We start from the raw sequence: 27,129 nt of genomic DNA on the forward strand, positions 1-27,129 counted from the left end.
CGTATCCATAAACTACTGCAAAATATATACCTGAAAGCAGAAGTACACTAGAGTTTGCAGTGAGTACCCTCCTAACACTTCCTCTCCACTATTCCAAGCTTTGGGTCCATGATTGCTCAACAATTTGTTTGGCTTTATACATTAACTCTCTTTTCAGTCACCAGGTTCCAGATGCCATCAGGATGCCTGCCAGGCTTCCCTGGACTGAAGACCCCACCAATGTGTCCTGGAGTTCCACGTCCCCAGAGACCCACCCTAATAGGGAAAGAGAGAGGCAGACTGGGAGTATGGACCGACCAGTCAACGCCCATGTTCAGCGGGGAAGCAATTACAAAAGCCAGACCTTCCACCTTCTGCAACCCACAACGACCCTGGGTCCATGCTCCCAGAGGGCTAGAGAATGGGAAAGCTATCAGGGGAGGGGGTGGGATATGGAGATTGGGTGGTGGGAATTATGTGGAGTTGTACCCCTCCTACCCTGTGGTTTTGTTAATTTATCCTTTCTTAAATAAAAAAAAATAAACACAAAAAAAATTATTTATTTATTATTAGATAGAGACAGAGAGAAATTGGGAGGGGAGGAGGGAAGAGAAGGAGAGAGACAGAGAGACACCTGCAGTCCCGCTTCACTGCTTGTGAAGCTTTCCCCCTGCAGGTGGGGACCAGAGGCTTGAACCTGCATCCCTGTACACTGTAATATGAGCACTTAACCAGGTGTGCCGCCGCCTGGCCCCTCAAGCTTTTTACCTTTTTCTCCTGACTATCGGTTTGCTCACACACTAAACTGGAGTACCACTGGGCCTGTGCTGTCTCCTCAGGTACTAATAGTGCTATTTGAACATTTGAAAGGTCAAAATTCCTTTACCATAATCATTCTAAATAGGATCAAAGGTGACATCAGGGGAATATAAGTACTCGGTTCAGTTCTGTATCAACAGAACAAATTGTTTAAGGTCATTTCTATCCTGTTATTTTTGATCTTAAAGAATTAAAAATGTAAGGCTAGATGGGGGGAGGGGGGAACTACACCTCCCAGAATTCCTAGTACCAAGTGACAAGAAAAAGGGGGGAGGGGGAAGTGTGCCCAAGAAGAATTCAAGGCAAACTATTAAACAAGAGAAAAACGACTGCTGGGCTCAGGGCCATTAAAACCAAAGAAAAGGGGTCAGGTGGTTGGCACACCCGGTTAAGCACACATAGTACACAGCACAAGGACATGCAAGGATCTGGGTTTGAGCCCCCAGCTCCCCACCTGCAAGGGTGATGCTTCACAAGCAGTGAAGCAGGTCTGCGGGTATCTATCTTTCCCTTTCCTTCTCTCTCTCCTTCTCTATCTCCCCCTCCTGTCTTAATTTCTCTCTGTCCTGTCCAATAAAATGAAAGATAAAAATGGCCCCAGGAACAGTTCGTTTGTAATGCTGGCACCAAGCCCCAGTGATAACCCTTGAAGGAAACAAAATTAAAAAAAAAAAAAAAAAGGAGGGAAAGAAAGAAAGAGCCAGCATAAAGAATCAGAAAGAGGGAATGTGGAGGGGGGGATGAATGAAGCTGGAACAGCAAGAGCAGCTATGCCATGGACATTCTTTCCTGACTGTTCTCTGCTGTCTCTGGTTTCTGGCAGTAAAATCCCATTAGCAGTCAAGCAATATGATTGTCAGTCTTAAAACTCCTTTTATCAAAGAATATCCACAAGATGTTTCCTGTAGAGTAGAAAAGGAACTGTTGAATGATATTACATGATACAAGGTATCACACATTTTTCTGCACAAGAGAAATGACACCTTCACAGCAAATTCCAAGTAGAAAGTTCTTAGAACTGAAGAGACTTCAACATGTCTCTTACCTCCACAGCTGACCCAACAAAATAAATGAAATCTAAGAGAAAACACATGCAGAAGAGGTCAGCTGAAGATGTGGAGAACTTTTTGAATGTTTCATGAATATTGAGCAGAGTGCAGATGTTGCAGAACAGAGTGTCCCACAGAAATCAGTCCGCCAAGACTCCATTTTGAAATCGGCATCTCAAGGAACGTCAATAGGCTTGACTGAGAAGAGGGAAGCACTCAGAAGGCAGAAGCAGGTAGTCTAACATGGAACTGACTGTAGGGCTGGGCACTGGGAATCAGAAAATCCTGGTTGCAATTTCTCACTCTACCACTTACCAGTATGTTAACTGGAAGTTGTGTGACACTTAGATGATGCTACTACCCCATGCACTCATTTATAGCATTTGAGTAGCCAAGGATTTCATACCCAGTGGAATGCACATTGCAGCTTTTTTTATAATCAGCATCACTCCTCTAGTGTGTATGTCAGTCAATTTTGTGACTTTGTCAGAAAGAGTTAATTGTCCTAGGTTCTATTTCTCTAATTCTTTTTCAGCTTAGAGAGCTTGTTTTTCAACCAGAAGTCTTTCTTGGAAGGACAAATAAGGAACAAATGTCCTGAATCAAAGGTAAGAGGATTCTCAACCTTATGTAGACCCAGAACGGTTCTATGAAATTTAAAAATTACCAAAAACTAACATTTGAAACCATCAGCATTTGTGTAGACAGTTCCACTGGGCTGAATCTGCCCCATTTCCATACCAAAACATTGATATCCAGAGAACAGATAGCTGAGTGCTCCCACATTCTAAGCTTCACAAAAATTAGTTCCAGAAGTGCATTTAGGCCTCAAAGCATATGTAACACTAGGTTTTCTCACAAATAAACTCACATAGTGTTTTTAAATAAATTAATGTCTCCATGTGACTCAGTTCTTGGGAACATCAGATGCAGCCTGGATAAACATATGTGTCCTGCCATTACTGTAAACTTATGATCTGTTTCTCACACCAAGAACTCTAAGGAATCAATACCCTTTCCTCCCCCCGCCCCTTGGCATAATCTGTGAAAATATTCTCAATACTCTGTGGGATAAGAGAAAAGAAAGGAAAAGAGAAGAAAAGAAACACCAGGAATTTCAACACAAAAACTCTGGTGAATGGATCATAGGAGATATAATAGCAAAAATGCATGCTTTGTTTTTCTTTCTTTCTTTTCAAGGACTGAAGTAAACTATACTTCAACACAAGTTGTCCAATTTTGGGAAATGGAGTCATAATGCCCTAAAATAATTAATTCATTTCAGAAAGATAAGCACTTACTGAGTTCACCCTAAAAAGCAAACTAAATGGAAGTACAAGAGCTTTAAATTGAAGAAAGAGGTGCTTGATGACTTAAGGACCAGTGCCTTACACACATCACACTTCTCTGATTACCCGAGCTATGACTATGACTTAGGAAATACAGAGAATACATCAGGCCTCAGAAGGGAACACCCAGCAAATTCTTCCATGTTGCCATATGTTGGTCTGCTTCTAATTCTGTTTCTAAGACCCTTTCTGTTTTGGTCATCACGTTAGGTTCACTTACATTGCTTAACACTGTGGTCTATTTACATAATCACTGCTTTACCTAAGACCCGCCCTGCCTACAGGGCATTGGTTTAATCCACTAGCGCTTTTTCCTTCTCCCCACCCCCTATCCTATGTACTTCCTCTTCTGACCTGACACTTCCGCCTCAGGAGATATAAAGGACAGGATTTTCTAATGAAGAGAGATTAGATTGATTGCACTGCATTCCCACTCATCAATAAAGATTTAACTGCGTCCCACTCAGCCATGAGTCCCTGGTCGTCTCTCTCCCACCCAAGAAGCTAGCTTGTCATACTGGCGCCCGAACAGGGACCGACAACCACAAATGACAGACACCTGTCTACTCCCAGCCCTTCTGCCTTTGTGATTGTGTCAATTTTTGCTTGGGGTTGAATTAGGTGACCCGCAAAAGGTGTGTTCAAATCATCCAGTGCCTCAGCATATGAATTTATTTGGAAATAGAGCCATTGCAGAGTTAATCCAGTTAACCTGGAGCAAGCGGGCTAGTCCAGAATGGGCCTAGATTTTTATTAGTAGGAAAACTTCAAATACATAGGCATATATCAAAAGGAAAATAACTCAAAGGTAGAATGACATCCATAAGCCAAGAAATGCCTGAGGCATCAGAAGCTAAGCTTGGAGGACATTCTCCTCAAAAGCCTCCTCAGGGGGAGTCGGGCAGTAGCGCAGCAGATTAAGTGCACACAGGGTGCAAAGTGCAAGGGCCAGCGTGAGGAGCCCCCTGCTCCGGCCTGCAGGAGGTCGCTTCGCAAGTGGTGAAGCAGGTCTGCAGGTGTCTTTCTCTCCTCCTCTCTGTCTTCCCCTCCTCTCTCCATTTCTCTCTGTCCTATCCAACAACAACAACAGCTATGACAACAATACCAACTACAACAAACACAACAACAAGGGCAACAAAATGGGAAAAATAGCCTCCAGGAGCATTGGATTCATAGTGCAGGCACTGAGCCCCAGCAATAATCCTAGAGGCAAAAAAAAAAGTCTCATCAGAAAAAACTAACCCCACTGACATCTAGAGCTCTAACTTCTGAGATGGTAAAACAATGCATTCTGTGTTGCTTAAGCTGCTCCGTGGGTGGTATTTATCATGGAGAATGACAGCTGCAGAGGCTGTCAGAGTGAAACCACTAATCTGTTATGGTCTCTCTCCCAGATACCCTGGGAATCAGGGATGGCAAGTTAACATAATTTTGGACACCCCCCAAAAAAAGGTTAGTGGAAGTCTGCTGAGGTTTCTGGGTAAAGATTCACTTTAGTAGGATGGAAAATTAAGAGTAAAATGGGGCCAGGTGGTGGCTCACCCAGTGGAGCACACAGTTAGCCATGCATGAAGCCTAGCTTTAAGCCTCTGGTCACCCCCACCTGAAGGGAAGAAGCTTGAATAATAGAATCATGCAGCAAGTCTCTCTCTCTCTCCCTTCTCTCTCCCCTTCTCTCTCCTCTCTCTCTCCCTCACTCCCTTGCTTCAAGTTTCTGATCCCCACCTGAAAGGGAGAAGCTTCATGAATAACAGAATCATGCAGCAAGTCTCTCTCTCTCTCTCCATCTCTCTCTCTCTCTCTCTCTCTCTCTCTCTCTCTCTCTCTTTCTCTCCCTTATCAAAAAATCATGGCAGGATAGTAGCGCACACTTGAGCTACCATAGGACATAAGACTAGACCACCACAAAGCCTCCAGGTTGAGAACCCCACGGCAGAAGAACAGACCTATTTAGATGAATGCCTGCAAGCCTACAATAATTTGTCTTCAATTTATGAAGTCACAGAGCAGTTGATCTCAGTAATGCCATCTGCACACGATAAATTCTCTTCCAGATAATTAGCCAGCTCTGAAACATCTGAAAACCAGAAGGAAAAGGAAAGTGTGGCCTCAAATTTCTGAATTAAAATCTGAAAATGCTAACAGTTGTTGATCATCAAACAAGAAATCACAGTTTGGGGGTGGGCAATGGCGCATTTGGTTGGTGCATGTGTTACAATGTGTAAGGACCCAACAAGTTGAATGCAACTTGGGTTCAAGCCCCCAGTCCCCACGTGCAGGAGGAAAGCTTCACGAGCGGTGAAACAGCGCTACAGGTATCTTTCTTTCTCCCTCTCTATCTCACTATCCCTTCCCAATTTCTCTCTGTCTCAGTCCAAATAAATCAATTTATTAATTAAAAATAAAATAAAATAAATCCTGGCTTCACAAGAGTGCAAGCAGCCTACATGCCCATCAACAGATGCCTGGCTAACTACTCTCCATCCAGAAAAAAAATATGACTGTGTGTCCTTTGGGACAAAAATGGATGAAACTGGAGGTGATTATAGTTAGTGAAATAAGAGATGAAAGACAACTACCAGATGGGTTTACTCATATGTGGGATCCAGAGAACTGATACATGTGAACTTGTAAATAAATAAATAAATAAATAAATAAATGGAGAAGAAGTAGAAGAAGGCAGCAAACTGTTTCTAAGACTTGTGAGAACCATGGTGGTTATCTTTGAGAGGTAGGGGGAGGGTGAAATACAGAACTTTGGTGGTGGGTGTGATGTGGAACTATACACTGTAATCTTACAATCAACAAACTTACAATTGATCACAAATTTTTTAAAAATAAATAAAATTCTGGCTTCAATACCCAGCATTCCATGGGAACGCCATGGACAGCACTGGCGGTGGGGTGGGGTGGGGTGGGGTGGAGGACTCCCTGTATGTCAGAGAAGTGCTAAGGGGTCTCTCCTTCCCCCACGTAACTCTCTCTCCAAATAAAAGAATGAAACCTTTCATTCCAGGAGGTCAGTCATTGGTATCAAGCTTGCACAAGACTCCGAATTTATTCCCTGGTGTCATCTAAAAGAAAAGAAAAGAAAAAAACTGGATCGTGTTAACATTAGAAAAAGCAAGGGATAGGTAGAAATGACTTCATGAGAAAAAGTGGGGGCTGGGTGGTGGCGCAGCTGGTTGAGCGCACGGGTTATAGTGCGCAGGGAACCAGGTTTGAGCCCCTAGTTCCCACCTGCAGGGGGAAAGCTTTGCAAAGTGGTGAAGCAGGGCTGCAGGTGTCTCTCTCTCTCTCTCTCTCTCTCTCTCTCTCCCTCTCTCTCAATCTCCCCCTTCCCTCTCAGTTTCTAGCTGTCTCTATCCAATAAATAAAGTTAATTAAAAAAAAGAAAGAGAAAAAGTGTAGGTGGTATCCTTAGTCCTACTAAGAAGTGCAGACACAAAAGAGTTAAAAAAAAGAATCTTCAAGGGGGGGAATAAGAGCAGCAGCAATGTTCGGTTAAGTAGGAGGCAACGTGAAGTGGAGAATTTGCCAGAATCAGCTTGACCCCACCCCTGGGTCCTTGCATGGGTATTACTCAAGCCTTGCCTACAGATTTAACCATGGCAGCTGGCAGAGGGCTACAGCCTCTTCAACAAACAGATTCATCAATTTGTAAAGCTCCCCATTCTTCAGCTACATTTCTAAGACAATATGTGAAATCCATTTTCTCTCAATTTGACTTGAAGATGAATCATACAAGATGCCAGCTATATGCTTGATTTCAGGCTTTTAAACAGTGAGGGCAGCTATTGAAAAAAATTACAGGGTAGAAAAGGCAGACAAAGGTACTAAAAAGACTCTGAATCATTCTAATTTTTATGGGGAGGTGGGAGGGGCGGGGAACATCTTCTCCAGCTTAACCAATTTTCACCATTTTGCTTTAGGAAATAAACATATACATCATGCTGACAATTTTATGCTGTGTTTCACATGCCAAAATTAAAATAGTTTTAGGATAACATTTGGGGTGAAAAAATAGAAGGGAAAAGCAATAAAACAAAATGGCAAAGAGCCACCGGCTCTTGAAGTGCGCTAGCCGCTATGCAAGGTAAATAACTTAATGAAGTTTTGCTCAGCACCGTGAGTCATTTTTTTTTTGAAGTCAGTACCCCTTTGTGCACTGAATGATGAGAAAAACAAAGTTGCTCTCAGACAGCACACGCTACACGGATGAACATATTTTGTTCACAAAGAGGAAGGGTTTTGTGCTTAAACAAAGAGGTCACTTGGGTAGCACTTAACACAGACATGAATTTTGGAGAATTTTCAAAGGGAATTTATAATTTTTGATCATCAAGGCATATTCATAAATGCAACCCTGGGACTTTGAGTTAACAATCAACCTGAGATATCTTAAGAACTTTAAGAGGGGGGCAGAGCCAAGATGGCAACTTGCAAGCAGCGACTGGCATGAGCTCCAACAAACAGCAGCTTGTGACAGGGGATTCTCCGGATAAGGTTCCAGATGCTGGCATGATGCTGACCAGACTTCCCTGGACCGACAACCCCACCAATGTGTCCTGGAGCTCTGCTTCCCCAGAGCCCTTCCCTACTAGGGAAAGAGAAAGACAGTCTAGGAGTATGGATCGACCTGTCAACGCCCATGTTCAGCGGGAAGCAATTACAGAAGCCAGAACTTCCACCTTCTGCATCCCACAACGACCTTGGGTCCATACTCCCAGAGGGTTAAAGAATAGGAAAGCTATCAGGGGAGGGGCTGGTGGTGGGAACTGTGTGAAGTTGCACCCCTCTTATCCTATGGTTTAGTCTATGTTTCCTTTTTATAAGTAAAAAAATTAAATTAAAAAAAGATTAAAAGATGGGAAAGTGTACTTTCTACATTTAATCAAGTATGAACTCATTAGAAGAAATAGTTTCTTGAGCAGGGGAGACGAGGCTCTGAGGTCCTGGGTTCAATTGCCAACACCACCATAAGCCAGAGATGAGCAGTGCTCTAGGGAAAAAAGGGAAAAGGAGGAGAAGGAGGAGGAGGAAAGAGGAAGGAAAGAAAGAAGGAAGGAAGGAAGGAAGGAAGGAAGGAAGGAAGGAAGGAAGGAAGGAAAGGAGAAAATTTGGAAAAAGAGTTCCTTAAGAAATTACACTAAGAATTTAGATGTTTCATCTATTTTAACTTCTTTTTAGTATCTTTATTTATTGGATAGAGACCGCCAGAAATGGAGCGGGAAGGGCGGATAGAAATGGAAAGAGACAGAGAGACACCTGCAGCACTGCTTCACCACTTGCAGAACTTTCCCCCTGCAGGTGGTGACCGAGGGCTCGAACCTGGGTCCTTGGTATTGTAACATGTGCGCTCAACCAGGTGCACCACCACCCGGACCCGATATTTCATCTATTTTAAAACCCTATTGGTTAGAACTTGTATAATTTTGGCTCTATTAAGCCAAAGCATTATAAAAAAAAAATGAGGATTACTAGCTTAGACTAGATGTGGTTTATTGCAAGAGGCAAGAACTCTAAAAGGGGAGGAGCTAGGGGATGAGAGGGTACAAGTTGGTGGAGAAAGACTTCAGTGGGTGGGGGTTGATAGCGTAATGGTTATGCTAAGATTCTAATGCCTGAGGCTCCAAAAGCCCCAAGTTCAACCCCCACCCCCACCCCACCACCACCATTAAGCCAGCAGAGCGGGGCTCTGTTTAGGAGAGAGAGAGAGAGACTTCAGCTGGTAGAGGATGTGGGAGATAAGAAATGGTATTCATATGACAATTGTCTTGTAAATTATTCCCCCAATAAGATGATTTAAAAAAAAAAAGAAAATGAATGAAAATTACTAATAGTACAAATAAGATCAGAGTAAACAGACTCTAGTCATACATGTAAATTAAACTATTTTTGCCAATGGTTAAATAGATTCAGTAAAAGATTGATCTGGTATCAAGACCACAAAAATGAAGAGGCTGAGGTGGGGGTGGAGGGGTGGCACACCCAGTTAAATGCACATAGTACTAAGCACAAGGATCTGGGTTCTAGCTCCCGGCTCCCCACCTGCAGAGGAGACATTTCACAAGCCATGAAGCAGGTCTGCAGGTGTCTCCCTTTCTCTCTCCCCTCTCAATTTCTCTCAGTCCTATCTAATAAAATGGAATAAGCCATGAGCACCAGGCTTGTAGTGCCCACACCAGACCCCAGCGATAACCCTGGAGGCAAACAAAGGGGGTCTGGTCAAGAACACAGGTTCAAGTCCCCAGTTCCTACCTGCAGAAGGGAGACCACATGAACAGTAGAGCAGTGGGGTAGGTCTCTCTCTCTCTCCCTCTCTCTCCGTTTCTGTCATCCCCTCCTCTCTCTATCCTATCAAATGAAAGAAAGAAATTTAAAAAAAAAAAGTGGAGAGGGATAAATTCTTTAAAAAAAAAAAAAAAAGCACTCCATAAATTGGGCTGGTGAAACAGCATTGTGGTTCTGTAAAACTTTCATGTCTGAGGCTCTGAGGTCCCAGGTTCAATTCCCAGCACCACCAATAAGCCAAAGCTGAGCAACCTTCAGGTGTTTATGTATCTTTCTCTCTATGTCTCTTTCATTAAAAAAAATAAATAAATAAGTAAATAAAATATTTTTAAAGGGTGGAGGTAGATAGCATAATGGTTATGCAGATAAACTGTCATGCCTGAGGCTCTGGAGTCACAGGTTCAACCCCCCAGCCACCATAAGCCAGAGATGATCAGTGCTCTGGTAAAAAAAAAAAAAAGAATTTTTAAAGACTCCATAAAATTTCTTTTTCATCTAATGCTCACAGCAAAGAATTTTAAAAAAAAATGAGGTAAATGATTAGTTAAAGGTCTAGGGGGCCCTTGTTTGCAAATCCAAAACCCAAAGAGATTTGAGAATTGACAAGGTTTTGTGTTTTGTTTGTTTGATGTTTCATTTGCTGACAAAATCTGACCTGCAGGGAGGGACCTGGCAGCCAGCCTCTGACCAGAAGTGATCTGAGTCTAGTCGTAGTCATGGCAACTTCAAGCATCTCTTAAACTCCATCCCCATGCCCACCCCACCCAGTCAGTCTCACTAGCCAGCGTCCTGGAACAAGTTCCAGCCACTGGAGCAAACTGTTGTAATGTATTGTTTGTTATAGATGTTGTTGCTTTTACCAGAGCACTGCTCAGCTCTGGCTGATGGTGGTGCTGGGGACTGAACCTGGGAGCTCAGAGGCTCAGATATGACAGCCATCTGCATAACCATTATGCTCTCTCCCCCAGCTCTCTTGTAGTGTCTTGTGTGGCTGGGGTGTGTAGAGCATTACACATTACGTGCTGTGTGTTACGGTGGCTTTTCAAGTGAGGTGTCTCTAAAGGAGATCGTATCTTTATCTGCTATTGATGTTGAACTTCCACATTCAGCTTGAAATGGGACTGACTAGTTATCAGTCAGTTCTTTCCGGGCAAAACTGGTCACCAAGAGGGAAAACAAACAAACAAAAAAAATGAAGCAGCTTCTCCATTTGTCAGTTTGTCATCCCAAGTCACAAATAAAATCAAGCACCTGTGACCGATAAAGTGACAAGCCCACCCTGTGCATGATACTTTTAGCTAACACAGAGCAATCATTTCTCATGAGTGAGTTCACTGTTCTAAGATTTATAGGGCAGGGGAGACAGCATAATGGTTATGCAAAAAGGCTTTCATGGCTGAGGTTCCAAAGTCCCAGTTCAGTCTCCTGCACTATCATAAACCAGAGCTGAACACTTGAGCAGTGTTTTGGAGCCTGCCTTTCTCTCTTCCTCTCTCTCTCTCCCTCCTTCCCTCTCTCTCTCCCAATAAAATAAAACAAATAAAATATTTTTAATTTGTTTATATTTATTTATTTTCCCTTTTTTGCCCTTTTTTATTGTTGTTGTAGTTATTGTTGTTGTTAGTGATGTCACTGTTGGATAGGACAGAGAGACATGGAGAGAGGAGGGGAAGACAGAGAGGGGAAGAGAAAGAGAGACACCTGCAAACCTGCTTCACCGCCTGTGAAGCGACTCCCCTGCAGGTGGGGAGCCGGGGGCTCAAACCGGGATCCTTAACACCAGTTCTTGGGCTTCGCGCCACGTGAACCAGCTGCCCTACAGCCCGACTCCCATAACATATTTTTAATTAGATATAACATGCACTTTTATTCTTTAAAAAAAACTAAAGTTGATGATGACGATGCCAGATAGCCGTCACCCACTCACCCTTTTCCTGCTCTCTTCCTGGATGCCCAGTTCTCGAATCCTCTCCAAAACGGCGTCCTCTGTGGATCCGATCCCACCCAAGCTGCCCCTCAGGAGGGCAATGATTTTCTCCCGGAATGAGGAGTATTGATTTTGCATAGCTGAGGCTGCATCCAGACTGGCCTTCAAACTCTTCTCCAGCTCACAGGAACTTTTCTTCAGAAGGCTCAGCTCCTGCTTGGAGGCATCCCAGACCCGCTGCCCAGCAAGGAGCCTTTCTCGGAGGGCTTTAACCTCTCTTTCAATAGCTTCCTTTGCCTCAACAGCACTGAGCCAGTCCTAAATCATTAACAGAAAAAAGAAGGCAACGGCATTAGCAGCCAAAGAAGAACACCGACGTTTTCTTCTCACTTCCCTTGTGTAATGAGAATTTCAGGGCTAGAGTTAAATACCCATTCCATTTTCAAAGCTCAGATTTCTCTCATCTCTTTGTGAAGTTACTGAATTACAAAGGTTATGTGAGGTAAATTTAGATATCAAAACGAGAGCAACAAGGGGTACAGAATTAGCCTTTTAGGAGGCCGGGCGGTGGCACGCTGGGTTACGCGCACATAGTAAGAATTACTAGACTTTTTTAAAAAAAGAAATTAACATATACGGCTTTTCTTTGTCAACCTCTGGAAGAAGATAATAAAGTAAAGCATTTGGCTACTACACTGGTAGATCCAGCCCATGGATAAGGCACGTTCATACAACTTGGTTTAACAGCACGGTGTTCATGGAAATGGATTCTGCAAAAATAAAGCCTCGAAGCCCTGTAAGAGCTAACCCTGATTTATATAAAGATGCCTTCTTTAATACCATTTGACATCGAGAGTAGCATTCTCCTTAAGAAGGTCACTATACGGGAGTCAGGCGGTAGCGCAGCGGGTTAAGCGCAGGTGGCACAAAACACAAGGACCTGCGTAAGGATCCCGGTTCGAGCCCCCGGCTCCCCACCTGCAGGGGAGTCGCTTCACAAGCGGTGAAGCAGGTCTGCAGGTGTCTGTCTTTCTCTCCCCCTTTCTGTCTTCCCCTCCTCTCTCGATGTCTCTCTGTCCTATCCAACAATGACGACAACAATAAAAAACAAGGACAACAAAAGGGAATAAATAAATAAATATTAAAAAGAAGGTCACTATATATGGTTTAACAGAGTCACAGTTTCTCCAACATTCATCTCTTATCTCATAAAGATGTTCCCCTCCCCTCTCAATTTCTCTCTGTCCTATCAAATTAATTAAATTAAGAAACACAACTTGCACAATATAAAGTCTTTAAAATAATAAGAAGTGGGGTAGTGGCACACCTGGTGAGCACACATTTTACAACACACAAAGACCTGGGTTCAAGCCCCCGGTCCCACACTGTGGGTGTTTCTTTCTCTCTTTATCTTCCCTCTCCCTCTCAATTTCTCTCTGTCTCTACCGAATAAACAATAAAGAAAATATTTTAAAAGAAGAAAAGAGAGAGCATAATGTCTTTTAACATTAATTAATTAATTAATTAATTAATCACAAACAGTTAATAATACCTAGTGTATGGAAGATCACCTATACGTCTACAACTATTCTCCATAATGCAGAAAGGGCCAAAGGGGCATTCTCAAGATTCTTTTTAAGTTTTTATCTTTACTGTTGAAGCTGAGGAGGTAGCCTAGTGGGTAGAATATAGGACTTGTATGTATGAGGCCCTGGGTTCAATCCTTGGCATCACATGTACTGCAGTGGTGTATAGGATATTAGGGGCAAAAAGAACGGAAAGGAACCATCTTCAGATAGCAGATATTATGTTGAAACTGGCCTTTCACATTTCACAAAGATGGTTAAAATACAGGCAACATCCCTCTAGATGGGGTTAGGGAAGCTTCCAATGGAAGGGGATGGAACGTGAAACTCTGTGTGGAATTGTACCCCTGTTATCCTACAATTTTGTTCATCATTATTAAATCACTAATAGATATTTTTAAAAAGAACTAGATTTTAATAGAAATGTCTTTCTACCAACAGCCTGAAGAGAAGAGAAAAATGATAACTAGAGTGTTATTTCCTTCTTTTCCTGGAAATCTTTTCTTTTTTATTTTGCTTCATTATGATTTTTAATTTTAATCAAGGGGGTCTCTGTCATCAATGTGAAAGAAAAGTCAGTGAGTGGACAGAAAGAGAGAGAGAGAGAGAGATGGCTGCCACCCTCACGGGATAATAACTAATTCCCACATCTATTTTGTGAAAATGCTTTGCTGTTCAAGATCCTGGTAACAGCTTCATGTCCCCATTTTCTTCCCAAACTCGTCCCTTGCTCAATGCTGCCACTAATGAACTTAGAAGCCCTAGAGGAAAAAGTCGAAAGCATTTAATCACAAATAAAATATGTGAACATTTTATGGGTTTCCTTCCTGAGAGTAAAACAATAACTGTTCATTTAGAACAACTGCTGCCCATGCTGGTGGTTACATATTGGGCCCAGGTTTAACTCAGAAATTCCAGTCTCATCTGTATTTAGAAAAAGCAATCTCCTAAATTTTACAATGCATGGATAAAAATTAATCCTAATCCTTCACGGTTACAAAAAATCCCATATGTTACCCCTTATGTATTGAAGGAAAAAAAAAAACTCTAATGCAAAAAGAGGGAGGTTCCAAGGCAAACTCATGTTGTTGTTTTTTTTTTTTCATTTTTATCTTAATGAGGATTACTGGCTTGCAATGCAGTTATCCACACTAGGTGCTTTTTTCATCTTCCATAAAAGTTCTTTGCAGAACACTCTTACCCACAACTCAAGTTCTCTTAAAGCATCATGCAACAGAACCCCAAAGCTCTCTTCACCCCTTCCCTGCCCCTTTTCCCAGAGTCCCTTGCTTTGATGTAATGCACGACATCCAGTCCAAGTTTCTCTTTGTGTTTTCAATCTCTGTCCTTATGTAAAATTCCAACTACAAGTGAGATCATTCAGTATTTCATGAGTGATTTCAAAAAAAAAAAAGATTTTTGTATTTATTAATGAGAGGAGAAGGAGCAGAGAGAGACTCAGAGCTTCACTCTGGCACACGTAATCCCAGGGATCGAACTCAGGACCTCATGCGTGGGATTCCAGTGCTTTATCCACTGTACCACCTCCTGGGCCACAAAATAAGTAATGTTTCTAACAAACTATTTACAAAAAAAAAAAAAAATCCCAAAATAAACAGTGGTGCTGTGGAATGCCCAGCTAGTTAAGAATTAAAGGAAAATACTTCAATAAGGTATTATTTTTTTTTAATTCTTGAAATACATAAAACATATATCATCAGTTTGAGGTAAAATAATTAACTGGCAATTCACACCAAAGGGCCTTTAAACAAACTAAGATATTTGAGCTATAAGTAATGTTTCCACCCTAGTAGTAAGAGACTGTCTCACTGCCTTAGAGACAAAAGTCAAAATAGCCCCCTTCAATAAATCCAAAGCACCTGTGCAGATGGATGTCTAAAAAGTCACATGAGAGAGCTACTCAGCTGTGGACTTGCTTATGTGAGGTCGTAGGTACAATCCCCAGCACTGCCACATGCCAAAGTCAAGCAATGCTATCTCCCTCTCTTCTCCTCCTCCTCCTCCTCCTCCTCCTCCTCCTCTTTCTCTCTCTCTCACACACACATACACACACACACACACACACACACACACACACACACACACAGAATAACAAGTCTTATAACAACATAAATTAATGTGTGTGCACCACAGCCTGGCCCCAACAACATAAATTAAAAAACAAGTCTGTTATCATAATACAGTGGGACATGAGGTCAGATCCGATTTCTTGCCTGAGTAATTTTCAACCAGGTAGAAGGAGACATAGCTTCTTGCATGAAATACAGGACTCTGGGAGTCAGTGAGGCGGCCTTGGGGAGGCCGCTCCCGGCTGTGCTCTGATTAAGTGTCTCTGGATTCAGGGGCACAGGGATGATCTGCTGCAAACAGATGGGCTCAGACCGCAAATGCAATTATCTCTAGAGCGATGGGGAGAAAGCCAAGAGTGGAGTCACGTTGCGTGGCTACCTCAAGGATACCCTGAAATGATGTGACATCAGGACCATTGGCGGGGACCTGGGGTCCCCTCTGTCAGACCACACTGACACACAGCACAGGAAACAAGGTGGTCCTGTTGAGCAGACTCAGGGCTGACCTCCAGAGAGGAAATCACAGTAAGAAATGAGGATCGACCTGCCAATGTCCATGTCTAGCAGAGAAGCAATTACAGAAGCCAGACCTTCCACCTTCTGCACCCCATAATGTCCCTGGGTCCATACTCCCAGAGGGTTAAAGAACAGGGAAGTTATCAGGGGAGGGGATGGGATATGAGCTCTGGGGGTGGGCATTGTGTAGAAATGTACCCCTCTTACCCTATAGTGTTGTCAATATTTCCATTTTATAAAGAAAAAAAATAAGAAGAAATGAGTACAGGCCCTTTCAATGCGTGGGAGGAACCACTTTTTTTAAAAAGTATTTTTTCAATTAACTGGTCTTAAGATTTAGTCCTGTGGGTGCAACAAATGAATAATGATCCCTTCACAGTTAAACAAATGTTTTTATAAATAGCATGACAGTATCATTCAATGTAGCCTCCCCAGGCTGGGATGACAGCATAATTGTTATACAGAAAGACTTTCATGCCTGAGGCACCAAGGTCCCAAGTTCAACACCAGCATCACCATAAGCCAGTGCAGTGCTCTAGATAAAAATATAATAATGGTTAAGTGCAGGTGGCGCAAAGCACAAGGACCGGCATAAGGATCCCGGTTCGAAACCCGGCTCCCCACCTGCAGGGGAGTCGCTTCACAGGCAGTGAAGCAGGTCTGCAGGTGTCTATCTTTCTCTCCTCCTCTCTGTCTTCCTCTCCTCTCTCCATTTCTCTCTGTCCTATCCAACAACGACAACAACAATAATAACTACAACAATAAAACAACAAGGGCAACAAAAGGGAATAAATAAATAAAATAAATATTTAAAAAAATTAAACATGAGAATATCTGGAAAAAATATATATATAATAATGGGGATCAGGAGGGCAGTGGGTTAAGCACACATGGCTCAAAGTGCAAGGACCAGCTTAAGGATTCTGGTTCAAGCCCCCAGCTCCCTACCTACGGGGAGGAGGGGCACTTCACAAGCAGTGAAGCAGGTCTGCTGGTGTCTATCTTTCTCTCCGCACCCCTGTCTTCCCTCCTTTTTCCATTTCTTTCTGTCTATCTAATGACAATAACAATAATGACAACAAGGGTAACAAAATGGGAAAAATGGCTTCCAGGAGCAGTAGATTCATAGTGCAGGCATCAAGCTCCAGCAATAACCTTGGAGGCAAATATATATACATATACACATACACACACACACACACACACACACATACATACATGATATACACATACATATTATAAGTCCCCCAATTAAGTACAAGCTTAAATTAAGCAATGAAGTCATTTTGGGTTTTGGGGTTGTTTTTTTTTTTTTAATTAAAATTTAATAGAGGGCCAGATCTGTGGCACAACCAGTTGAGTGCACAAGGACCTAGGTTCAAGCCTCCAGCCCCCACCTGCAGGGGGAAGTTTCAAAGAGGTGAAGTAGTGTTACAAATGTCTTTCTCCCTCTCTTTCACCCCTTCCTTCTTGATTTCTCTCTGTTTTTATCCAGTAAGTAAGTAAATAGGGACTGGGCAGCAGTGTAACTGGTACAGCACACACTACAATATGCAAGGGCCCGCGTTCAAGCCCCTGGTGAACCTATCTGGGGCGGGAACAACTCATAAATGGTGAAAGTGCTGCAGGTGTCTTTTCTCTCTCTCTCCCTCTCTACCTTCACCTTCCCTCTCAAGTTCTTTCTATCTCTATCCAAAAATAAATAAAACAAAATAAGTTCTCTCAATTCAGATAAATATATACAGAAACGTAGTAGACATGGGGCATCACAGTCATTTCAGGGATACGACAGAGCTGGAAATGTGTGGGTCTTACTAAGTGGCCACCACAGTGTGACTAGTTCACAGCAGTCCACAGAGCCAGCTAAATAGCTCACCTGGACGGTGTGTTGCTTTCCCAGGTTCGAGCCCAGACCTCTAAAACTGTTTTCTGTTCCTAAAGCAGCTTGTCAGATAACCTGCCAAGTCAATATGGGGTTCATTCTTTAGATGAAATGTAAATGGCCTAGCACCTACTCTCTTTTTTATTTTATTTTTGTTTGCTTGTGATTAATACTGGATTGTAAAATTACAGTGCACAGCTCCACACCACACCCACCACCAGAGCTCTGTGTCTCACCCTCCCATCTCCCAGAGAGAACCACCAGAGTTCTCACAAGTCTTACAGTTTGCTTGGTTCTGTTTTCTTTTTTCTTTTTCAAGTTTATGTGTATCAGTTCTAGATGCCGCTTAGGAATGAAGCCACCTGACCGTTGCTTTTCACCCCTTTACTTATTTCACTAAGCGTCATCACCTCCAATTCCATCCATTTTGTCCCAATGGACACAATATCATCTTTTTTGATGGCAGAGTCGTGTTCCATGTGATATATATCCCATAACTTCTTTAGCCAGTCATCTGCTGATGGGCCTTTAGGCTGCTTCCACTTTTTGGCTATTCTAAATAGCCCAGCTAGGAACAAAGGGCGAACACCTACTTTGAGGCATTGTCAAGTAACTGTCGCTGGTTTAGCACTGACTGTGAACATGGTGTAGACACTTTCCAGCTCTGTTGGATTCACATGTGAAGTAGGCAGCATATGGCATGTGCTGACTGCCTGTCGTGCTGGTACAAACACATTGCAGTGTGACTTTTTATTTTATTTTATTTATTTATTTTCCCCTTTGTTGCCCTTGTTGTCTTTTTTGTTGTTGTTGATGGTGTAGTTGTTGTTATTGATATCATTGTTGTTGGATAGGACAGAGAGAAATGAAAAGAGGAGGGGAAGACAGAGGGGGGAGAGAAAGATAGACATCTGCAGACCTGCTTCACCGCTTGTGAAGCGACTCCCCTGCAGGTGGGGAGCCAGGGGCTCGAACCAGGATCCTTAACACCGGTCCTTGTGCTTTGCGCCACATGTGCTTAACCCACTGTGCTACCGCCCGACTCCTGCAGTGTGACTTTTTAAGGTTGGTTTACAACAACAATGCATAAAATCCACAGTCTGGGGGCCAGCAGGTGACTCACTAAGTAGAGCACACATGTTACTATGTGCAAGGACTCAGGTTGAAGACCCAGGCCACCACATGGAAGCACCCATGGAGGAAAGCTTAGTGAGGAGTGGGTCAGTACTGTAGTATCTCTCCTTCTCTCTTTGCCTCTCCATTGCAATTTCCCTCTGTCTCTCACCTTCTATCTAGAGGAAATACAAAATAAAACATGGCCACTGGGTCCTCACATTCAAGGGGAAAGCTTTACAAATGGTGAAGCAGGGCGGAGGGTAGATAGCATAATGGTTATGCAAACAGACTCGCATGCCTTAGGCTCCAAAGTCCCAGGTTCAATCCCCCACACCACCATAAGCCAGAGCTGAACAGTGCTCTGGTAAAAAAAAGAAAGAAAGAAAAAATGGTAAAGCAATGTTGCGTGTGTCTCTCTTTCTCTCTCCCTCTCTACCTTCCCCTTCCTTCTCAGTTGCTCTCTGTCTCTATCAAATAAATAAATAAAACACTTTTTGAAAACACTGCCACTGGGAACAATGGAGTTAGATAGCACTGAGTGCCAGAGATAACCCTGGTGGCAAAATAGATAAATTAGCTAATTAAATACAATCCACAGTCCTTCTCATTCATCAAAGTTCACTTAAATTTCCGGCAAAAGACCATTTAAATGTAATTACATATTTCACAGGATGAATTGATAAAAGTGCCCATAGAGAATTGAATATGGATTTTTGAAAGCACTCTTGTCTTGTTTCAGATACAAGTTACAAATAACTATCTTGAGCTTGAAGAAATTGCTTTAAAACCTCTCCTACGATAAACAAACCTCTATGAGATTGGTTTTTCTGTAAGTGTTTTAAAAGCAAAATACCCAGGGTTGGGAGATAGCTTGCCTGGTGGATTCCATACCTCTCTGCGCATGAGGCCCTGTGTTCACCCTCCACGACACGCGAGCACTGTGGACAACACCCGGGAAGTTCCATGGACAGTGAGGAACTACTGTGGTGTTTCTTCTCTCTGTCTCTCTCTCTTCCTCTCTCAAACAATAATCAAAATTGGGGGAGCAGGGTGCAAGCAGTGGCACACCCAGTTAAGCATACTGACCTACACAGTGACCTAGGTTCAAGCCCCTGGCTCCCCACCTGCAAATGGCAAAGCAGGTCTGCAGGTGTCTACCTTTCTCTCCTCCTCTCTCTCTCTCCCTCTCCCCTCTCAATTTATCTCTGTCCTATCCAATAAAATGAAAGAAAAAAATGGTTGCCAGGAGCAGTGGATTCACAGAGCCAGTACCAAGCCCCAGTGATAACCCTGAAGACAAAAGAAATATAAAATAAAATAAAAATTGACCGAGAAGGAGACTCAGCAGTAACCTGGGTTTGCTACCCAGCACCACATTAAATAAAGAAATAAATACAGAGCACAGGAAATGTTTGATATCGGCATTGTCATCAGTCCAAGTCAGATGGTACATGTCAGCAAGCAAGAAACTCACTCACTGACACAGTGAAAACTTTAAATATTGATGAAAGTGCCATTTGTTCAAAGTGAGCAACATAGATGTTTAACTCAGAGACTTGTAGTCCTAACATTTATGTCCAGATGAAGACACAGGCTGGCAGAAAGCTATCACTGTAATAGTATTCTCTATAATAATCCTGCTCACATACTTAAAAAAAATAAAACGTGTATACTGATGTCATTATTTTCTACTCCTTGTTTTATCCTGATTATATTTGTTGAAATTTAATCCTGTGTTTGTAGCTTCAACACATAAAAGTAAAGCTTGTGCTCTAGATAGTCTTATAAACAGCTTTCTCTATTATTTCATGTTTATTGCACTATGAAAGTATTAGTTAATAGAGGATTTGGAAATAAAGAGTAAATAGTCCTCCCCGCAAACTGTTCAAAAATAACTGGACTAAATTATAATCAGAGCTTAGAGAGAAGCATGGAAAAGATCTTCAAACTGTGTTCCAAGAAGAAATATTGAAAGGGCTAAAAGCATTTATCCATAGACAGCTTCAAGTAAGTGAGAGACAATCTCAGAATTGGGATTGTCTGGCTTGGCTTCAAGACCTGAAGGAATGGAAACCACAAAGAGACCTTTACTTCAAAGTAAGAAAGGCTCTTCCCTCAAATCTGGGCTGTCCCAGCGGCATCATTAACCTCGGGAAAGAATTAGAATTGAACTTACATTTGAAATGTTCATTATTGACCAACTCGAGACAAAATGACAATGAATGGAGCTGCCCAGGAGGCTAACATGTCCCTGGCTTCACCCCAGCACTGCAGACACTGCCCTGAACTGCCGGTCAGACCGTGTCTTGAGGACCATGGACAAATCCCAACTAGCCCATGGAACAGGGACAAAGGCAAAGTAGAATAGGCTCAGGATCATATGCCAGGGTAAGATCCCTCATAAAATATATAAATATTAATGTGATCATGTTAGTTGCAGTGTTAGTTGAGACTGATTTTGAGTCGGTAGAAAGAAATTGAAACAAAGCACAAAAGACTTGATGATAGTTATAAAAACAGAATACAGATGTTACAAACTTTAGTAATGGAGCCACAGAGAAAGCTGGTGTTGTCTAATGATCTTTTGCTCCTAGGACATATTTCTATAGGAATGTAGTGCTAAAAATAATCATGTCTGTTTAGAAATAAAGAGACACAAGAGCCAGGTGGTGACACACCTGGTTGAGTGCACAGGTTACAGTGCACAAGGACCCAGGTTCGTGCCCCCAGTCCCCACCTACAGGGGAAAAACTTGACAAGTGGTGAAGCAGTACTGCAGGTATCTTTCTATCTCTCTCCCTCTCTATCACCCCCTTCCCTCTCAATTTCTGGCTGTCTCTATTCAATAAATAAAGATTTGGGGGGGAAAAAAAAGCCTGCATGGCAGGAAAAAATGTAAAACAAAGAAAGAAAATAAGGAAGGAGGGAAGAAAGAGAGAGAGAGAAAGGAAGGAAGGAAGGAAGAAAGAAAGAAAGAAAGAAAGAAAGAAAGGAAGAAAGAAAGAAGAAATAAACAGACACAGCCCAGAATATGACTCAGCTCCAGAGTACGCAGTTCTGGGTAGCTAACTCAGGCTTGCAAATTCCGTGTTCTACTGCTGAGCTAGTTCCTCAGTTAAAGTGAATACTCTTTTCTCTATCTCAAAATAGTCAAGAGAAAAGGTACCAATCTTTGATGATTTATAAAGCGTACATCAATATTAACTACCCAGGATTTCTCAAGAATATGTTTTCCATTTCTATAATAAATCGAAGTAAGTGAAAGGGTAAAAGGCAGCTACTAGATGGTTTTATTCACACATGGAATCTAATGAACTTATACACATGAATTTGAAAAAGGAAGAAAAAGCAAGCAAACTGTAAGACTTGTGAGGACTATTCTGGCTGCCTTTGGAAGGCGAGAGGGTGGGGAAACAGAACTCTGGTGGCGGGTGGTGTGGAAGCATATACACAATCTTACAATCTTGTAACCCACTATTAAATACAAACTAAAAAATGGAAAGAAAAAAAAAACCCTCAGTGATAGCAGATTGGTTCTCTAGGTAATAGCACAAGTTGCTCCAAAGTTAGTGGCTTCAAACGACAAACTTCTATTATCTCACAGTTTCTATGGGTCAGGAATCTGAGCATGACTGAACTGGATATTTCAAACCCTCTCATCAAGTCAGCCAAGCTAGTAACCAGAGTCAACTAAAAGATGATGCACATGCAATCTCACCTACATGGTGGCTAATCGACCTCGACTTCCTGACCACATGGTCTTACTGTAATAAGAGAAAAGAGAAGGAGAAAAAAATAGGTCCAAGAGACTGTTCAAGGTGATCTCACTATACTACGCCCTGAGTTCATTCCTTGGTGCCATAAAGTAAAATGACCTACAGTACTAGTTCTTATGCTCAAATAAGATCTACTTTAAATTTTTTAAATGTTAGCATTTCATTGTATAAACTAAAGTTTAGAATGAAAGAGTCACTGCCTTGATGACCTCACCACTGTCTACTGATACCTCACCTACCCCACTAGGGAAAAACAGAAACAGGCTAGAGGTGTGAATCCACCTGCCAATGTCCATGTCCAGCAGAGAAGCAATTATCTGCCATCAATTCTTGTTGTATTAAAACGTTACATTTAAAAATAAAGAAAAAGAGTGATCATTGGGGGCCAGGCTGCAATACACCCAGTAGAGTGCACAAGTTACTACGAGGAAGGACCCAGGTTCCGACCTTCAGGCGGAAGCTTCATGAGCAGTGAAGCAGTGCTGCAGGTGTCTCTCTGTCTCTCTTTTCCCCTTCCCTCTTGATATCTCTGTGTCTTTATCAAAAATACATAAATAAAAAGCATTTTAATTTTTAAAATGTGATTGATGATAATTTTTTTAAGTTTAGGTTCTTGTAGTATAACTAAAGAAAGATATTCTTCTACATTTTTTAAAATGTTTTGTACATACTTTTCCCATACTTAAGAGCTACTCTCTTCACTGATCCAGCTTTCTAGTCCTATTTCCAACTCTGACACCATCTCCCCAGACAATACCTTTGGCTCACCTGCATGTTAGCTGTCGGGCTCAGGCAAAAATTATTAAAGTCATGGGCCCCTCAGAATATGTCTATTAGCTCTTTTCAAAATGGAGACCCCCAAATCTCATCTGCCATATTCTTACTTTTAGGTTCCTGACTATTAAATAATTTTTTCTGCTTTACATCTTAATGCTTTTCAGCCACCAAGTTGCAATTGCTACCATGACACCAACCTGACTTCCCTGGGCAGACAACCTCACCAATGTGTCCTGGAACCTCACCTCTCCAGAGCCCTACCCCACTAGGGAAAGAGAGAGACAGGAGTATGGATCAACCTGCCAACACCCATGTTCAGCGGAGAAGCAATTACAGAAGCCAGACCTTCCATCTTCTGCACCCCATAATTATACTGGGTCCATGCTCCCAGAGGGATAAAGAACAGGAAAGCTTCCAATGGAGGAGCTGGGATACGTAACTCTAGTGGCAGGAACTGTGTGGAGTTGTACCCCCCTTATCCTATGGTCTTGTCAATTATTAAATCAATATTTTTAAAAATGTTTTTTACTACTCTTTCTCATCTTTTATTTTCCAAGGCCTTGCATGATGTCACTATCCAGGGACCAACTTTTTTTTTTCCAGATAAAAAATACAGAGAGAGCCGGGCGGTAGCGCAGCGGGTTAAGCGCAGGTGGCGCTAAGCGCAGGGACCGGCATGAGGATTACGGTTCGAGCCCGCGGCTCCCCACCTGCTGGAGAGTCGCTTCACAGGCGGTGAAGCAGATCTGCAGGTGTCTGTCTTTCTCTCCTCCTCTCTGTCTTCCCCTCCTCTCTCCATTTCTCTCTGTCCTATCCAACAACAACTACATCAACTACAACAACAATAAAAAGACAACAAGGGCAACAAAAGGGAAGATAAATTTAAAAAAAAATTTTTTTAAATACAGAGAAAGGAAAAATCACCACCGCACCTGAGCACTCCCGAAAATAGAGAGAAATTGAGAGAGGAGATAGGGAGAGAATGATAGGCGCCTGCAGGTCTGTTTCACCATTCATGTAGCGGCCCCGCCCCCTGCTGGTGGGGAGTGGAAGAGGAGGGGGGAGGCTTGAACCCAGATCCTTTCCTTACGTGGGTCTTTGAGCTTAGTACTACGTGTGCTCAACTGGGTGCACCACCACCTGGCCTTTTGAAACTCGGGCCACACTCGGATCTCCTCTGCTTGATAGACACGCTCACAGATGGACACGCGGGCGCACACACCCACACACACACACACACACACACACACACACACACACGCCTATGGTACACTCTACCTGGTTCAGCTTCTCTTTCTCTTCCATCCAAGAGGCGGCTTTCTTCTGCTCTCTGCTAACTTCTGAAGCCAGCCTCATGATTGTCTCTCTGCTGGCTTTCGCCTCCATCTCGTGGACATCTACCACCTCTTCCAGAGTCACAATCTGGCCTTTTGCCGAAGCATGTTCCTTGCACAGCTCTCGAAGCTTCGAGAAAAGCAACAATAATAGCCAGTCAGCCCTCCGCAAATGAGTAACCTCACGCTCTTTCCACCAAGCAACTCACCAACGGTACAGCCCTCGCCCCCCATGAGATGAAAGCAGCCTGAAGCTTCATTTCTCTCCCACACCCAATAACGTGCATTTGCACGGGCTGCCTGGACTCAGCCGTGTGCAGACCCCAAGCAGACAGGTTGAACTTAACAACCAGGCAAGTCCATCACAATTCAACCAAAACCTTCCTGACAGGAAAGGCAGCCACCATGCTTCCCTGGCTGAGTAATTAAGGGACAGGTCCCCCCAGGGGACAAGCAGACAGGGAATTAGAGTCCCAAACCAGACCTATTTGTTCAGACTGTTTGCAAGATGTTACCTGGTTTGAGGGGAGGTGGGAAACAGTAATAGAAGATAGGACTCTCTCTCTTTGATAAATCTTTTTAATTAAGTAAGAGAGAGAAGGGAGAGATAAAAAGAGAGAGAGACCTGCAGCACTGTCTCACTGCTTGCGAAGCTTCTTCCCCCCTGCAGGTAGAGACTGGGGTTTGAACCTGGGTCTTTGAACACTGTAATGTTTGCACTGTAATGTTTTCACTCAACACTGTAATACTGCGCTATAACACTTATGATCTATGGGGTGAATCACTACCCAGCCCCAAGATGGGACTCTCTATTGAATAGAAATATGGTGAGCAGGGGCTGGGTAGTGCTCACCCCATAGATCATACGTGTTATAGTGCTCAAGGAGTGGAGTTCAAGCTTCTGGTCCCTACCTGCAGAAGGAAAGCTTCACAAGCAGTGAAGCAGTGCTGCAGGTCTCTCTCACCCCCTCTCTCTCCTTATCTCCCCTGGTGAGACTGGTAAGAACTCTGGTGGTTAGCTGTGGGATGTGGAGGGTAAAGACAAGGAACTCTGGTGGTGAGTGTGGCATGGAGCTATATGTTGTAATCTTACAATCTTGTAGCCTACCTCTTGATTTCTCTCTGTCTCTGTCAAATAAATTAATTATTTTTAAAAAGAAAGCAGGAGAACCAGATACCTGATTGAGCATATATGTTACCATGCACAAGGACCCAGGTTCAAGCCTCTGGTGAACAGAGCTGCAGGTATCTCTCTTTCTCCTCTTCTATCTCTCCCTTCCCTCTCAATTTCCTTCTGTATCCAATAAATTAAATGGTTTTTCTTAAATCTTAAAAAAAAAAAAAAAATGGGAGCCAGGTGGTGGTGTACCTGGGTTCAAGCCCCCACTCCTCACCTGCAGGGGGAGGGGTGGGGGGGTGGGAGCTTCATGAGTGGTGAAGCAGATCTAAAGATGTATCTCTCTCCCTTTCTATCTCTCCCTCCTTCCCGATTTATCTCTATCCTATCAAATAAAAAGACAAAAAGGAGGAAGGAAGGAAGGAAAAACTACAGTGCTAAGAATGAACAATCCTGGATTGCACACTCACACAGTGAGTATTAATGATGGGGATGGGAAGGGCAGTTGGGTGTCTGCAGTGTGTGTGTGATTTGCCAACTGGGGACCTCTGTAAAATCTGGAACACCAGGAAGGAAAAGGAAAAAGTCAAAGAAGCTCTTGGGCCCCAGGAAACTAGGTCGGCTTCTCTATTAAGACCATGAGGACACCTACAGGAAGATCTGAAATTCTACATGACAGCTTCCTGTCTGAGAAAACTGACAGGTGTTTTAGCTGATAGTCAGCATTGCGCTCCAAACAGCTGTAAGCTCCCTCCATCTCTCTCTCCCCCCCCTTTCTCTCTCCCCCTCTGAACTCTCTCTCTCCCCCCCTCTGAACTCTCTCTCCCCTGGTCACTCCCCAGCATCCTTCTAAAGCCCGCCCCTCACAACTGCTTCACCCACCAAACTCCACCCCCTGAGCAGCTTTTCTTTCTCCCTGGGAGAAGAGCATGGGTGTCCATTTGTTTCTATCTTCATCTACTTTACCCCCAGGAGAGTGCAAGCTTCCTCATGCCACTGTTCGAACCTCCTCTGGAGATAATAGTCACTCATTAAAGGTCTGTGAGGTGGATGACGTCAGATCATCTCTGAAGAGTGAACATCACCCGGGTGTGTGTGTGTGCGCGTGTGCGTGTGCGTGTGTGTGTGTGTTTTAAAAGCAAGACATTGGGGTGGGGAGACAGCATAAAGGTTATGCAAAATGACTTTCATGTCTGAGGCTCTGAGGTTCCAGGTTCATTCCCCAGCAACACCATAAGCCAGAGCTGATAGTAAAAGGCAAAACTTGATTTAAAAAAAAAAAAAAGCTGATGGTAAAACCTTTTACTCTGGTAAGAGGTTAAAAAAAAAAAGCAGGTGAGAACTCAAGAACTCTAGTGATTAACTTTGGGGGGATGGGACACAGAACTCCGATGGTGGGTGTGATGTGGAGCTATACCTTCTCATCTTACAATCTTGTGTCCTACCTTTAATCACACATAAAAAATGATTTAAAAATTAAAAATATTAGGTAAAACATAAAAATAAATCTAAGCATAG

The 27,129-nt window shown here is 42.9% G+C and overlaps 2 protein-coding genes across 2 annotated transcripts in view; one reads left to right on the forward strand and one right to left on the reverse strand.

The window, feature by feature from the left end:
- Nucleotides 1-27,129, forward strand: part of RMND1 (required for meiotic nuclear division 1 homolog) — a 630,052-nt gene that overhangs the window by 490,106 nt on the left and 112,817 nt on the right. The gene's annotated exons all lie outside the window — the stretch shown is intronic.
- Nucleotides 1-27,129, reverse strand: part of CCDC170 (coiled-coil domain containing 170) — a 90,065-nt gene that overhangs the window by 25,030 nt on the left and 37,906 nt on the right. The window contains exons 8-9 of the mRNA XM_060205122.1: nt 24,439-24,624; nt 11,418-11,735 (exon numbers count right to left, since the gene is read on the reverse strand). Of these exons, the coding sequence (XP_060061105.1) occupies nt 11,418-11,735; nt 24,439-24,624 (504 nt within the window). The remainder of the gene's footprint in view (nt 1-11,417; nt 11,736-24,438; nt 24,625-27,129) is intronic.

This window comes from Erinaceus europaeus, chromosome 13, assembly GCF_950295315.1.
Source record: "Erinaceus europaeus chromosome 13, mEriEur2.1, whole genome shotgun sequence".
NCBI classification, from domain to species: domain Eukaryota; kingdom Metazoa; phylum Chordata; class Mammalia; order Eulipotyphla; family Erinaceidae; genus Erinaceus; species Erinaceus europaeus.